This window comes from Tursiops truncatus, chromosome 6 (assembly GCF_011762595.2).
Source record: "Tursiops truncatus isolate mTurTru1 chromosome 6, mTurTru1.mat.Y, whole genome shotgun sequence".
NCBI lineage: Eukaryota > Metazoa > Chordata > Mammalia > Artiodactyla > Delphinidae > Tursiops > Tursiops truncatus.
The window spans coordinates 15,359,115-15,371,456 of record NC_047039.1 but is presented as its reverse complement, the minus strand read 5'-3'; the positions used below and the strand labels follow the sequence as shown (position 1 = coordinate 15,371,456).

The following is a 12,342-nucleotide window of genomic DNA, read 5'->3' as shown; positions in this document are numbered from 1 at the left end:
AGGAGCTCTGCTGCTCAGGGGCTGCGTGCAGAGGCCCAAATGAAACACACATGCAGGTCATAAATCTTTTATTCCAAGTTTCAAGTATGTGTAAGTGTCTGTGGTGACACATGGCGATCGGTAAGTGTCCTCATCACCCAGGACCCTGGTTATAGCACCGTTGAATCAGTTACAGAACTGGAAGGACAGAAAGAGAAGTCACTTACACAGGCGGGCTGCTTTTCTTCTGAGCTATACTTTCAAAGGCCCAGATGCCCAATATGAAATGCCACTAAATTTGTGTTTCAAAGTCTGTGAAAATAGAATATAATAATAGTATCTTGAAAAATAAGAGGACACGGGGGTGTGTGGGGGAGAGAAGTACCAGCTCTGAGCTCACTGAATCAGAAGACGTGTGGCAGCATTATTTATATGTGTGGATAGAATAGAGGCAGTTTGTTTAATTGGAAGAGAAGTCTAGCTACTCCAGTTGGCTGGAAACGACCTAAGAGGAGGAGAAATGGGATTCATCCAGACCTCCTCGGGTTGATCACTCACGTTGCCAGCATGTAACTTGAGAAGAAAATGGCCCCATGTTATCTGTGGTGAGCCAGGCAGGTGGTGAGACTCGGAGTGGACTGTGCTTAGGATGGGACAAGCTGGTGACAACCTGTGCGCTGGGGTCCTGGACAGGATGGCTCTCCGTTGGCACTGCTCCCACAGCCCCGTGGACAAGCCCCAGCCCCAGAGGCCTTCCCAGCCTGCAGGTGTCAGGAACACGCCTTCCTCGCCTTCCTCCTGAGCCTGGCCGGGGCTGCAGGGGGTCGAGACAGGCGGGCCGGGCTGGATGAAGGGGAGCAGGGCGAGGCTGTCGGTCGTTGGGGAAGATGCACTGTGGCCCAAAGGCAGGAGGTGACCATGTCACTGCTTTACCGCGTGGAGAGCTGGTTATTTATGAGTCCACTGAAGTGTTCAAACTTTTTTTCTGTCTCTTCACTGAAGGAACCACCTGAAGGGTGGGCATCAGGGAGACAAGAGTTTGGCAAACCGGATGCACAGGTCACAGGGTCCCTGGGCCACCACCCTCCTCGGGCGGCCACCTCTATGTGACACCCCCAGGGCAGCGACAGGTGCTGGCCATCTCTAGGGCCAGGCCCATGTCAGCTGCTCTGTCAAAGTCGAGTGAAGGAGCGACTAAATCTAGTGCTTTTCGTTTTCTCCTCCACCGAGAGCGAGGCCATCACTTTTCCCGCTCAGCCTCCCCTTTTGGAACCCAGGTTATATAACGCGAGGAAAAGCTTCTTTACTGGCAACCAGAAGCCACAGTGGTTGACTAGCTTCTAGCTCTCGACAGGAAAACGATACAGAGCCTGCAAATTGCTGGTGCCCCCATTTTTGAGGTCTCATGCGTAATGAGGTGGTAGCCTCAGCTCCAGCCCTGAAATAGCTTTGGGGTCTATGCTGGGCCGGCCCGGTTTCTGCCCCGTCCTTTCTCCTTAGCCAGAGCTGGCTATGAAAACCCGGTCTCCATCCAGGCCTGTGGTGTCTACAGTGTCCTTCCTGCGTGTGGAAACGCGAGGCTGGCCCCATTCCCTGAAGTCTTCACCCAAGTTAGGAAGCTGCTCTGGCTCCTGGAGAAAGTGGGGCAGCTCTTGCCTGTCTCCTGGAGTTGGGCTGCGGCGTGGGGGGCCTGGCGGGCCTGAGGCGCTGTGCTCCCCAGGGGGGCCCGGGGGCCTTACCTATGTGGCAGTTGTACATCCAGATGCGGTGGCCGTCATAGCGGGTCCTGCACTTCATGATGTTATTGGTGTAGTCGGACTCCGCCACCTCGTAGTTGGGGTTGATGACGACCTGGGGGAGAGTCTGGTTGGAAGGGGTCCCGCCCCGGCCACCCTCCGTCCCAGGCCCAGCTGAGATGCTGAGACCAGGCCTGCCCCCTGCAAGCATGGCCGGTGCTGTGTTCCAGAAGCAGCCCGGTGGGCGCAGAGCTGGTCGGAGATGAGGTCGGGGGGAGGGGGGCGCGCAGAGGAGGGTGAGGCCTGGAGGAGTGAGACCTCCGCGCACCTCTGTCTGTCTCAGTGTAATTCACACACACACACACACACACACACACAGTCATACCCCATCCTGGGTGCGCTGGGAGGTCTGGTACAGAGGCAGGAGCTGGGGCCTGGGGAGGCCACGGAACGGCTGTTGAAGGCGCCAGAAGGGAGCCGGGGAGTAGGATGTGCTGGGAGGGGTGGGGGCAAGGCCCGGGCGCTGTGGGGAGTTGGAGGGGGGCTGCCCTGGGTGCTGGAGACGACACTGCTCCCGGCGGTGTGACATTGGACATGTCCCTTCTGCTCTCCAGGCCTCGGTTTGCTCTAGGGGACCCCCAAGCCCTTCCCGCTCACCAGTGCAGGGCCTGGGCTCTCGGGGAGACTGGGCCTGCTTGTCCCCCTTCCTCTGCATCATCCTAGGAAAGAGGGCACAGCCCAAAGGAGCAGGGGCAGGAAGACCGTCATTTTGAGGGGGCTTCTGAGAGCGGACAGAAAAGGGGGATTTGGGGTGAGGAACCCAGAGGAGAAAGGGGAGGGAGGGGGAGGGGGAGGGGAGGGACAGAAGCTGGGCCTGGGGCTGTGGGCGAAGGTATGGAGGACACAATGGAGGCTTTTCCCGAGGGCCCTGCCACATGTGGAAGGGCTGAGAGCCCAGGGAGACAAGGGGGGCAGTGCTGCCCTAGGTCAGTGTGATGGGGGAGGGGTAGCCTGCTAGTTAAGGCACATTCTGTAGGTTTGGGGCCCTCAGGACCTTTCCCTCCAGAAGGGCCTGGATGTGACCCTTTAGTAGGCTGGTTGGGCCCTGCCAGAGCTGCTGTGGGAAACGGGCCAGTGGGAGCCCCCAGCCCTGCATCCTGGCCAGTGCAGGCCATGCTGGGGGCCCCAGGCTACCACCGTGACTCTGTGTCTCTAGGTAAGGCTGGTCAATGTCCCGCTCTGGGGTGACCTTACTTTTCTTTGATCTCTTTTCTACCGGACAACCTTAGCTGTCCCCTGCCCCAGCCCATGTCCAGGATGGACAAACCCCCTGCACCAAGGCCCAGGCAGCCCCTTGCCCATGGACAGCCATGCCCTGAGGGAGCCCACCCAGGTGTCCCTGTGGGGTGACCGTGTGGGTAGTAGGGGCTATCAGGGCCTGCTTGACCCACTTGGGTGCACAGTCCCATCAGACTCTCAGATATATGGTTTCCAATCTCGTGGGGATCACTGGCTTTAGTTCCTTAGACAAAGGACCTGCTGTGGTTTACAACAGCGAAGATGTGGAAGCAACCTAAGTGTTCATCAACAGGTGACTGGATAGAGACGTGGTACATATATACACAATGGACTACTACTCTGCCGGAAAAAAGAATGACATTTTGCAACTTTCCACAACATGGATGGACTTGGTGGGTATTATGCTTAGTGACATAAGTCAGAGAAAGAAAAATACTGCATGTTATCACTTCTATGTAGAATCTAAAAAAATAAAACAAACTAGTGAACATAACAAAAAAGAAAGACCCACAGATACAGAGAGGAAGCTAATGGTTACCAGTGGGGAGAGGGAAGGGGCCAGGCGGGGGTACAAACTACTGTGTATGAAATAAATAAGCTACAAGGAAGGATACATTGTACAGCACGGGGAATCGAGCCAATATTTTCTAATAACTATAAATGGAGTATAAGCTAGAAAAATATTGAATCACTATGTTGGACACCTGAAACTAATGTAATACGGTAAATCAACTATACCTCAATTTTTAAAAACTTGAAAAAAAAAACCCACAAACAAATGAAAAATAAATAAATTGGCAGTGGCCGTGGCAACCTTATATTGAAAAAAAAAGATCTGCTGTGGATCCAGGAACCTAGTAACCTAGTAACGCATTGAGCCCTGCCTCTGAGACTGCGTACAGGCCCCTCCGGATGGAACGCCACCTCCTCCCCGGCCTGGCTTTCTCCTGCCGGGAGAGTACTGGTGCCTGCACTTGGGTCCACGTGGGAATGGAGAGAACCGGTGACTCAGGCCGGGGCTCTCACACGGCTAAAGCTCCACATCTATCACAAGGGACAGTCTTTTCCATGAACAAGCCCCTAATGAGTTAATTTGCTACTTGTCTAGTTTAGGAGTCGAGAACACAGCATACGGAGTCATGTGACCTGGGTTGGCCTGGCTGTGAAATGTGAGTAATGGTAACACTCATCCCTGGGGGATTACATGAGACCATATGGGTTCACAGGGTGTAGGCAGGTTCTGGCCCATCACCGATCTTCAAGGAGCCGCAGTTATTAAATAGACGTTGTCAGAATACACGATGCTACACGTCCCCCAGGCAAAGGGACAGCAGACCTCAAGCATACACCACCACGCATGGAGTACGTGCACAGACACAGATATTCAGTTTTTTAAATAGAAAGCACTCTGCTCTTCGGTCGGTCCTCTCCAAGTCTGCGGTTCTGGGCTTGTGGGTGGAAAAACGCTTGGCTGTCTGATTTTCAGTCTCTGAAATTGACCAGGGAAACTTTCAAAACCCCTCTGTGGTCACTTCCCTGCAGGTGTTGGTTCCTCCCAGGACTGTCTATAGGGTGGGGACCGTGACTGGGCCCTGCGCTGGTTGAATGCCCCCTTAGGAAAGCTTTCAATACAGCTTTCTGGTCGCCCACTTGCCACCCAACCATCAAGCTTGAAAGCAAGACGGGTGGGGATGTGGGAAAAATGAGAAGGCGAAACGAAGCCTCCACAGGCAGGAGTGCATCTGTGCCCCAGAAAGGGAGATGGTGGGGATACAGTGCCCCTTGGCCCCTCCACCAGTCAGGGCCCTGGCTGGAGCCTGCAGCTATATGCGGGAAGGTGGGAGGCCAAGCCCTCTTAGTTCCTCCTCAGGGCGGGCCTTCCCCCTGGACAGCGCATGTGGAAGTCCCGGGAAGTCTCCACTCAAACAGTCACTGGAAAGGCTATCTCTAGTCCCTAACAGCCTACCATTATAGATTCATTTCTTTGCATTGAAAATTGCCCCCTCTGCAGATCCTCTCCTATGGGGCAAACGTTTCTGGGAGAGGCAAGTCACAAACACTTGGGAGTGAATGGCTCTTTGTGCGACTGCTTTTAGCCTTAACAGCACAGAGCAAGGCAGGGTGAGGGCGCTGGGAGAGATGGGGTGGAGGTGAAAGTACAGCTCCAAAGGACACAAGAGGTGTAGGTCGCCTTAGAGTCTGTGCACAAATTCCCGGCCTGAGGACCAAATCTGGCCTTCAGATGCATCTTGATTTGCAAGCACCAGGTGTCAACAATTGATGTCTCAGGAGGTCTGCAGTTCCCCACCGGTCTGCATATCTCACATACCTAGGTTACCTGGGTGACAGCGACAGCCTCCGGGCGTAGGACTCTGTGCACTTTAGATGGCCTGGCCTCCATGCGTTTTCTGCCTGGGCACCATCAGAAGGAGGCTACCCACCCACTTGCTAAGGCAGAGACACCTCCTCCCATCAGCGGGGGCCCGGAGCCCCTTCTCATGCCCCTCACCTGGAACAGGTAGTCTCCAGGGGGCACGTCGGTGATGTCGACCCACTGGCAGTCGATATCATGGCGGTACATGTCCCAGCAGCCCATGGTGATGCCCTGCTCGCCGAAGTTGGCACACTCATAACTCTTCTGGATGTCTGAAGGCAGGGGCAGAGGGAAGCCCAGTCACCACGCACCCATGACCCCTCTGCCGGAAGAGGCTTCCTCTGCCATCTGTGCCACCCTGCCCACAAAGGGCCCCGAGCAGCCCTGCTGGGTGGGTGACATCCCCAGACCCCACCCTCAGCATCTCTCTGTTCTCCCAGGCCGACAACCTTGGCTTCACCTGGGCTCGGCAGCCCATCCCTTCCGTGCTCTCCTTTTGATGGAATCCCTCCCTCTTTCCCTACCCACAACCCACTGCTCCCTCCTCCACGAAGCCTTCCCTGGCCACTCTGGCCCACCTCGGCCTCTCCAAGGACTATCAGCCTAGGCATGAAGCGTGTGCTTATCTGGGTACGTTTTTGGTGTTTATTGTTGAGCTTGATGCTGGGGTCATCTTGTCTCCCTCTGGGGAATCTGCACTTGGATGTGGACTCAGGTCTGGCTTGTTTCTCTGACCCTTCCTGGGTCAGTCCATTGTCTGGCATATGGTAGGTGCTCAAAACCCATCTGCTGTGTGATTTCCTGGTATGTCAGGGGCCACGTCAACCACTGACAATTCGCACCCATTTACCGAGAGGCTGCCTCATCTGGGCGCTACTCTAAGCTCCGGCCGTGCTGACAAGGGTCATCGAGTCTCCCCTGGGAGAGCCTGGTCAGGCCAGGATGGCAGGTGCGCGCACAGGTGGTCACGGTGCAGGCGTGGCAGCTGACTAGGGGTGTGAGCGCGGTGGAGAGGGTCTGGGAACCTCAGAGTGAGGGTTTAACTTGAACCTGGAGGTAAGAACCAGTGTGGCGGGGCACTTGTGTTGGGACCCAGGGAGAAAAGGCTGTAGCAGCCAGAGTGGGAGGGGACTGCGTGTCAGGTTCAAGGGTTTGGGCCTTACCCGGGAGGCCACGTGGACCCACCAGTGCCCGTCAGCATAACTCTGGGGACCCAGATGCCTTTACAGCCAGGCTTTGCCTAACCCCCAGCCCCAGGCTATAGTCATGGGATCCCCACTGAGGAAGGTCGCGGGGAGAGTCAGCAGTGGCCAGGGTGACACAGAGACCTGTGCCCGGCCTCGGCTTCCAGCCGGGTGAGTGCACATGAGTCCCTCCGAAACTTCCCAGCACCATCTTGCCCCGCCAGAGATACCTCCTTCACATTCTGTGTCCTCCAAGCAGAAGCTGGCCTTGTGGCCCTCTGCCACCTTGGTACCATTGAGGTTTAGCAGGTCGTAGTGGGTGAACACCTCCATGCTGTGGTAGTGCCTGGGGGCGAGAGAGGGGGCCTGGATGTCAGTCTCTGGAGTGACGGCCGCCTGCAAGCGATGGCCCAGCTGGCGATTTCCCACTGGGGGCACCATGGGCAGAGCAGTGTGGTCCAAAGTGGCGGCCAGTGGGAGAGGAGTGGGCAGCAACAGGGCATTAGGAAAGGGGGGGTGGAGCTAATAACCATGGTGCTTATGTGGGCTCTGGAGGGACACAGCCCGCTCACCTCCCCAGGCGTCAGTTCTCTCATCACCTAAGTGGGAATAATGACACACGTAATGCACAGGATGTCGTGGAGAATAGTAAGATGAACTGATGAGCAGAGGGCCCGGCATCAATAATAAGCTCAATAAATTAGGACATTTTCAGTAAATGTGTGTAACATCTTCCGGGGTGCTAAAGTGGCTATCACAGCCCATGCCTGCTTGAGACATTTTCTGCAGACAAATGCAAGTCACTCTTCCCTGTCTTTTGAAAACCTTTAAGGTGGGAGTGTGGTCGGGAGGGAGGGAGGGAGACTGCAGAGGGGGAGGAGGGGTGGGAAGGGCAGGGGCTGATGAGTGGGACCCACGCGTGTCCTGAACCAGGCGACGGAGGCCGAAGTCTGTGCTCCTGGCATCGAGTAAATAAAAAAGGAGGCGAAAAGAGGGCTCTTAGGCCCTGTGGGAGGGAGAGGATGGCAGGCACATCCTGCGGGCCCTGGAAAGGAGTAGAGGGGGAGAGAGTCTGTACACCCCCGTGGCTCTTCCCTCGGCTGAGTGTTTACCTAATGGTGTGCCAATCGGTCACTTGGCAGGAATTGAGAACAGATGCGGATTCTTGGAAAGGCCTGTGTTTGGTGCAGAATAAACAAGGGAAACAGCTGCCGCATGTTGCCCTGGGGCCTTCCTAAAGCTCTCGGTGGCCAGGCCCGTCCTAAGCTGCTACACATGTATCACAAGCGGCTGCAACGCACTTATCTCTGTCATTACAGGGACATTTGGAAAATGGGGAAAAACGGGGGAACAAGGTACCAAGGCTTGGGGAACAGAATCACATGTTTCATTTCCATGCGAGCTGAGTTCCCTCTGCAGGAAAGAGGGAATGATAGCACGATCCCCCATCAGGGGTTCTGTGAGGATGCCGTAGGAGAAATCACAGAAATACCTAACACGGGGCTTGGAACAGAGCAGCACTTAGTACCTGTCAACCCTCTGCTTACTACCACTACTCCCAGGAGTGATGGAGTCGTGTTTAATTACTGCGACCACCATTACCATGGCTACGATTATCCCCAGGCCCGGACAGCAGCTTCCCCGCCTCCCGGGCCTCAGGTGGTCGGCTTCAGGCTCCCCCCGCTGGATCGGGAGCAGAAGAGGACAGAGGGAAGAGGGGAATTAAAAGGATAGGTTTTCAGGGGCTTCCCTGGTGGCACAGTGGTTGAGAGTCCGCCTGCCGATGCAGGGGACACGGGTTCGTGCCCCGGTCCGCGAAGATCCCACATGCCGCGGAGCGGCTGGGCCCGTGAGCCATGGCCGCTGAGCCTGCGCGTCCGGAGCCTGTGCTCCGCAACGGGAGAGGCCACAACAGTGGCCGCAGGAAAAAAAAAAAAAAAAAAAGGACAGGTTTTCAGAGAGGAAATCAGAGGCTCTTTTCCCTTCTTCCTGTGTTGGGCTTGTGCTAAAAAAAAATGTCAGAAGTTCCTAAGTTGGGCTTTTCCCAGGTCACTCATGTTTCTGGGTAAAAGAATGCTGAGCCAGGGGCCCACAGGGAACGGTCACAAGGATGCATTTTGTGGCAGTTGAAGGGATGACTCTGAAAGAGTCTATTTTGGCTTCTTGAAAGAGCAAGGTGAGACATGAGGTCTGACTCATCGCCTAAAACATGTCTGCCTCTTTCAGAGACGGGTTTATGTTGTCATGTTTGCCGGCTGGAAAGACTGAAGAGGAATAGGTTTACGTTCCGTTGTCTAAACAAAATTCAGACAGAGTCCACAGATGGACTCTTGTAAGGCTGACCTTCTCCCGCTCCCCTGGCTTCCTGCAGACTCGATTTAAGAGTCGTCTTCCTCAGCTCCTCAGTTTTTCCCCTGTGGATATCGGGAGGGAAGCAGCTGGTTTGGAGCCTCCCCATGCTAGCTAGCTGAGGTCCGGGAGCCTCTGTGCTTTACCGCTGGGGCAAACGTGGACATCAGCCCCGGGGCCACGTTTCCCTCCCAGCTGGTTGGCTGTGGAGCCCAGGGGCACCCACCTTCCACCACCCACACACACATCCCAGGGGGTATGGATCGTGGCTGCTGGGAAGGTGATCAGGAGAAATTTCCTCTTTTCAGGCTGAGTGTCCTGAACTTTGGAAGTCTAAGAGGGGGCCTGATCCATGGGATAAAGATAGGGAAACTCCGATTTGCAAAGAAATTCCAGAAGTCTAAGGAGGGAGAGAACACCTGACACTAGAGGGAGGTCATCGTAATCTGGATGAGAGGAAGGACAGCTTTCTACCGTGAGACTGCAGATCACGTATTCTAGGACACGGTACTAGCCGAGGCAGGAGGTGCTGGGTGGACACGTGGATGACACAGCTAGTCCAGAGCAAGAAGGGAGGTTTGGGTATATTCTGTTACCCTAGGTCATCTCGGGCCCAAATAAAACTTTCGATCTGAGCATCAGTGTGCGTTGTAGAGATGTTTCACTCTTTTTCGTTTCCCACACCAGCCACGCGTCTTCCGGTGCCTCCAGGATGGAGAGTCGTGGCCGGCACTCAGTCGTGGTTGGGAAAAGGCTCCCATCCCCATTTCAGAGAAATCTGGGGGTGTGTTCCAGCCTCGGGAGGTGTGGCCACAAAGGGCAGGGTCCCTTCTGCTTGCTCTGCCCCGCCCTCCTCACGTGCTAGGCAGCCCCTGGCTGGAACAAAGCCCCACGGGTAGGATGAGGGCCTAAAATTGGCTCACAGAGGCCGCACCGAATCTGTGGGGCTCTGACCTGATACGGGGGCTGCTCCGCACACGGTAGGGGGTGGGGCGGAATGAAGGAAAGTCCCCCCTTTGTACCCGGGCCATCCCTGACCGGAGGGCTGGCACCTGTGCTGGCTGTCACCTCCCTGCCACTCCAGCTCCCAGCTCCTCTCCCGGGCTTCCCCAAGATGAGAGGGGCAGGGAGACTGAGCCCTGGGACAGAGCAGGGGCTGAGAGCCAGGAGACGCCGGGTTGCTCTGTGCCCAGCTGTCAAAGCTGTAACATCGTGTGCCAGGGGAGCAGGTGTGGTCCCACTCCCTGAGACACAAGAAGCAGGACGGGGACCCCCATCCCGGGCCCAGAAGGGAGAGAAAACCTGACACTAGAGGGCTTGTGCTAAAAAAAATCATCAACCAAGGGCCAGGTATATGAGAGAGAATGGTGCAGGGCGTTTCCCTCTAGGTCTGGCTGGGGAGGAGACTCCTAAGGGGGCCGTTCTTTGTTTCATCTTAGGGCTGTCAAAGAACATAGCTCTGTTCCTCATCATCGTATCAAGTAAACTGGGAGCTATCGTTTTCCCCATACACACTACTCTGAGCCAGGGTTCTTTTTTTTTTTTTTTTTTTTTTTTTTTGCGGTACGCGGGCCTCTCACAGCTGTGGCCTCTCCCGTTGCGGAGCACAGCCTCTGGACGCGCAGGCTCAGCAGCCATGGCTCATGGGCCCAGCCGCTCCGCCACATGTGGGATCTTCCCGGACCGGGGCACGAACCCGTGTCCCCTGCATCGGCAGGCGGACTCTCAACCACTGCACCACCAGGGAAGCCCTGAGCCAGGGTTCTTAATTCTGGCTCCACAGATGGGCTTCAGCATCTGTAAATCTGCTGAAATAGGACATGAAATCGAGAAATAATTTTTTTGAGTGGAGGACGGGCCAGCTTTCATCACACTCCCAAAGAGACCCAACGGAGATTCGGGCCAGGATTCCTGTTGAAAGGTCCTCCCTGCAGCTCTGGAGGCCAGGGGTGGAGAGTTTCTTAAACCCTCTGGGGTCCTTATGGTCAGAGGTTCTCAGCCATGGTCCAGGAGGTCCAGGCCTGAAGGAACATACGCTTAGCCAGTATGTTCTTTCCCACCCGTCCCTCCCAAACCATTGATTGCAACATCTATAAACAAAGAAAGAAAACAGAACACAGGAAAAGCTGGGGTAGGGGTGGGGAGGACGGGGTCAGGGTTCCTGGAGCACCAGATGAGAAGAAACACTTCCATGACGTCGCCACGTGTATTCTTAGGGAAAAGACCATTCCTTGGAGGGCAAGCCTAGGTCACAGGGAGACTCCTACCATGTGATGTCTGGGGGGAGTGCCACATGCAGGGCAGAGATGCAATTACCCTCTACTCGTAGGCCCACAGGGCAGCACTTCCGCCATGTATTCTCTGAAGGAAATCAGGCACCCATATGTCACGGCTTTAATTTCACTCTCTGACTTCCTCCCTGCAGAAGACCTCCATGCTTCCATATAAAGATCAAAACTTTTTTGGCTAATTAGGACTTTTAGGACATACGGATAGTAATTACAGTTGACCATTGAACAATGCCGAGGTTAGGGGCACGGGCCCCCTGTGAAGTTGAAAATCCAAGTACTGCTATCACTGCCTCAGAAACAAAGGAGTTGATAAATGACTCACCCGAGGGCAGGAAGCTGAAACCGTTTGGATAGATTCGGGACTCAAGCTCTAATTCTTTTGATTCCACGTATTGTAATCTCTAATCAGACATAAACTTTTCCCCACACTGAGTTAATTTAAAAGCTGTATAGGGTTTCCCTGGTGGCGCAGTGGTTAAGAAACTGCTTGCCAACTCAGGGGACACGGGTTCGAGCCCGGTTCGGGAAGATCCCACATGTCGTGGAGCAACTAAGCCCATGCGCCACAACTACTGAGCCTGTGCTCTAGAGCCCGTGAGCCACAACTACCGAGCCCGCGTGCCACAACTACTGAAGCCCACGCACCTAGAGCCCGTGCTCTGCAATAAGAGAAGCCACCGCAGTGGCTTGCCTGCACACCGCAACGAAGAGTAGCCCCTGCTCGCCGCAACTAGAGAAAGCCCATGTGCAGCAACGAAGACCCAACGCAGCCCAAAATAAATAAATTAAATAAATTATTTTAAAAAAGCTGTATAATGAAAATGCATATAGTGAGGTACAATATGTATCGAAAACAATCCACGTGTAAGTGGACCCGTGCAGTTCAAACCCGTGTTGTTCGAGGGTCAACTATAAAGGAATATCAGCTCCCCTGAGTCCTACCATACTCCTTTTATTTATTTATTTATTTGGCTGTGCCTGGTCTTAGTTGTGGCGTCCGGGATCTTTAGTTGTGACATGCATGTGGGATCTTCCCCGACCAGGGATTGAACCCGGGCCCCCAGCATTGGGAGCACAGAGTCTTGGCTACTGGACCACCAGGGAAGCCCTCCACAGTCCTTTCTTTTGAA

At 54.9% G+C, this 12,342-nt stretch overlaps 1 protein-coding gene across 2 annotated transcripts in view; it reads right to left on the bottom strand.

Moving 5' to 3' along the window:
* Positions 1-53: 53 nt before the first annotated feature.
* The window catches only part of LOXL2 (lysyl oxidase like 2), a 102,298-nt gene continuing 90,009 nt past the window's right edge, over positions 54-12,342 (bottom strand). For both annotated transcript variants that reach the window (XM_033857659.2, XM_033857658.2), the window contains 4 exons: positions 6,803-6,918; positions 5,524-5,660; positions 1,719-1,830; positions 54-988 (listed from right to left, as the gene is read on the bottom strand). In XM_033857659.2, the coding sequence (XP_033713550.1) occupies positions 909-988; positions 1,719-1,830; positions 5,524-5,660; positions 6,803-6,918 (445 nt within the window). In that variant the 3' untranslated portion in view covers positions 54-908. The remainder of the gene's footprint in view (positions 989-1,718; positions 1,831-5,523; positions 5,661-6,802; positions 6,919-12,342) is intronic.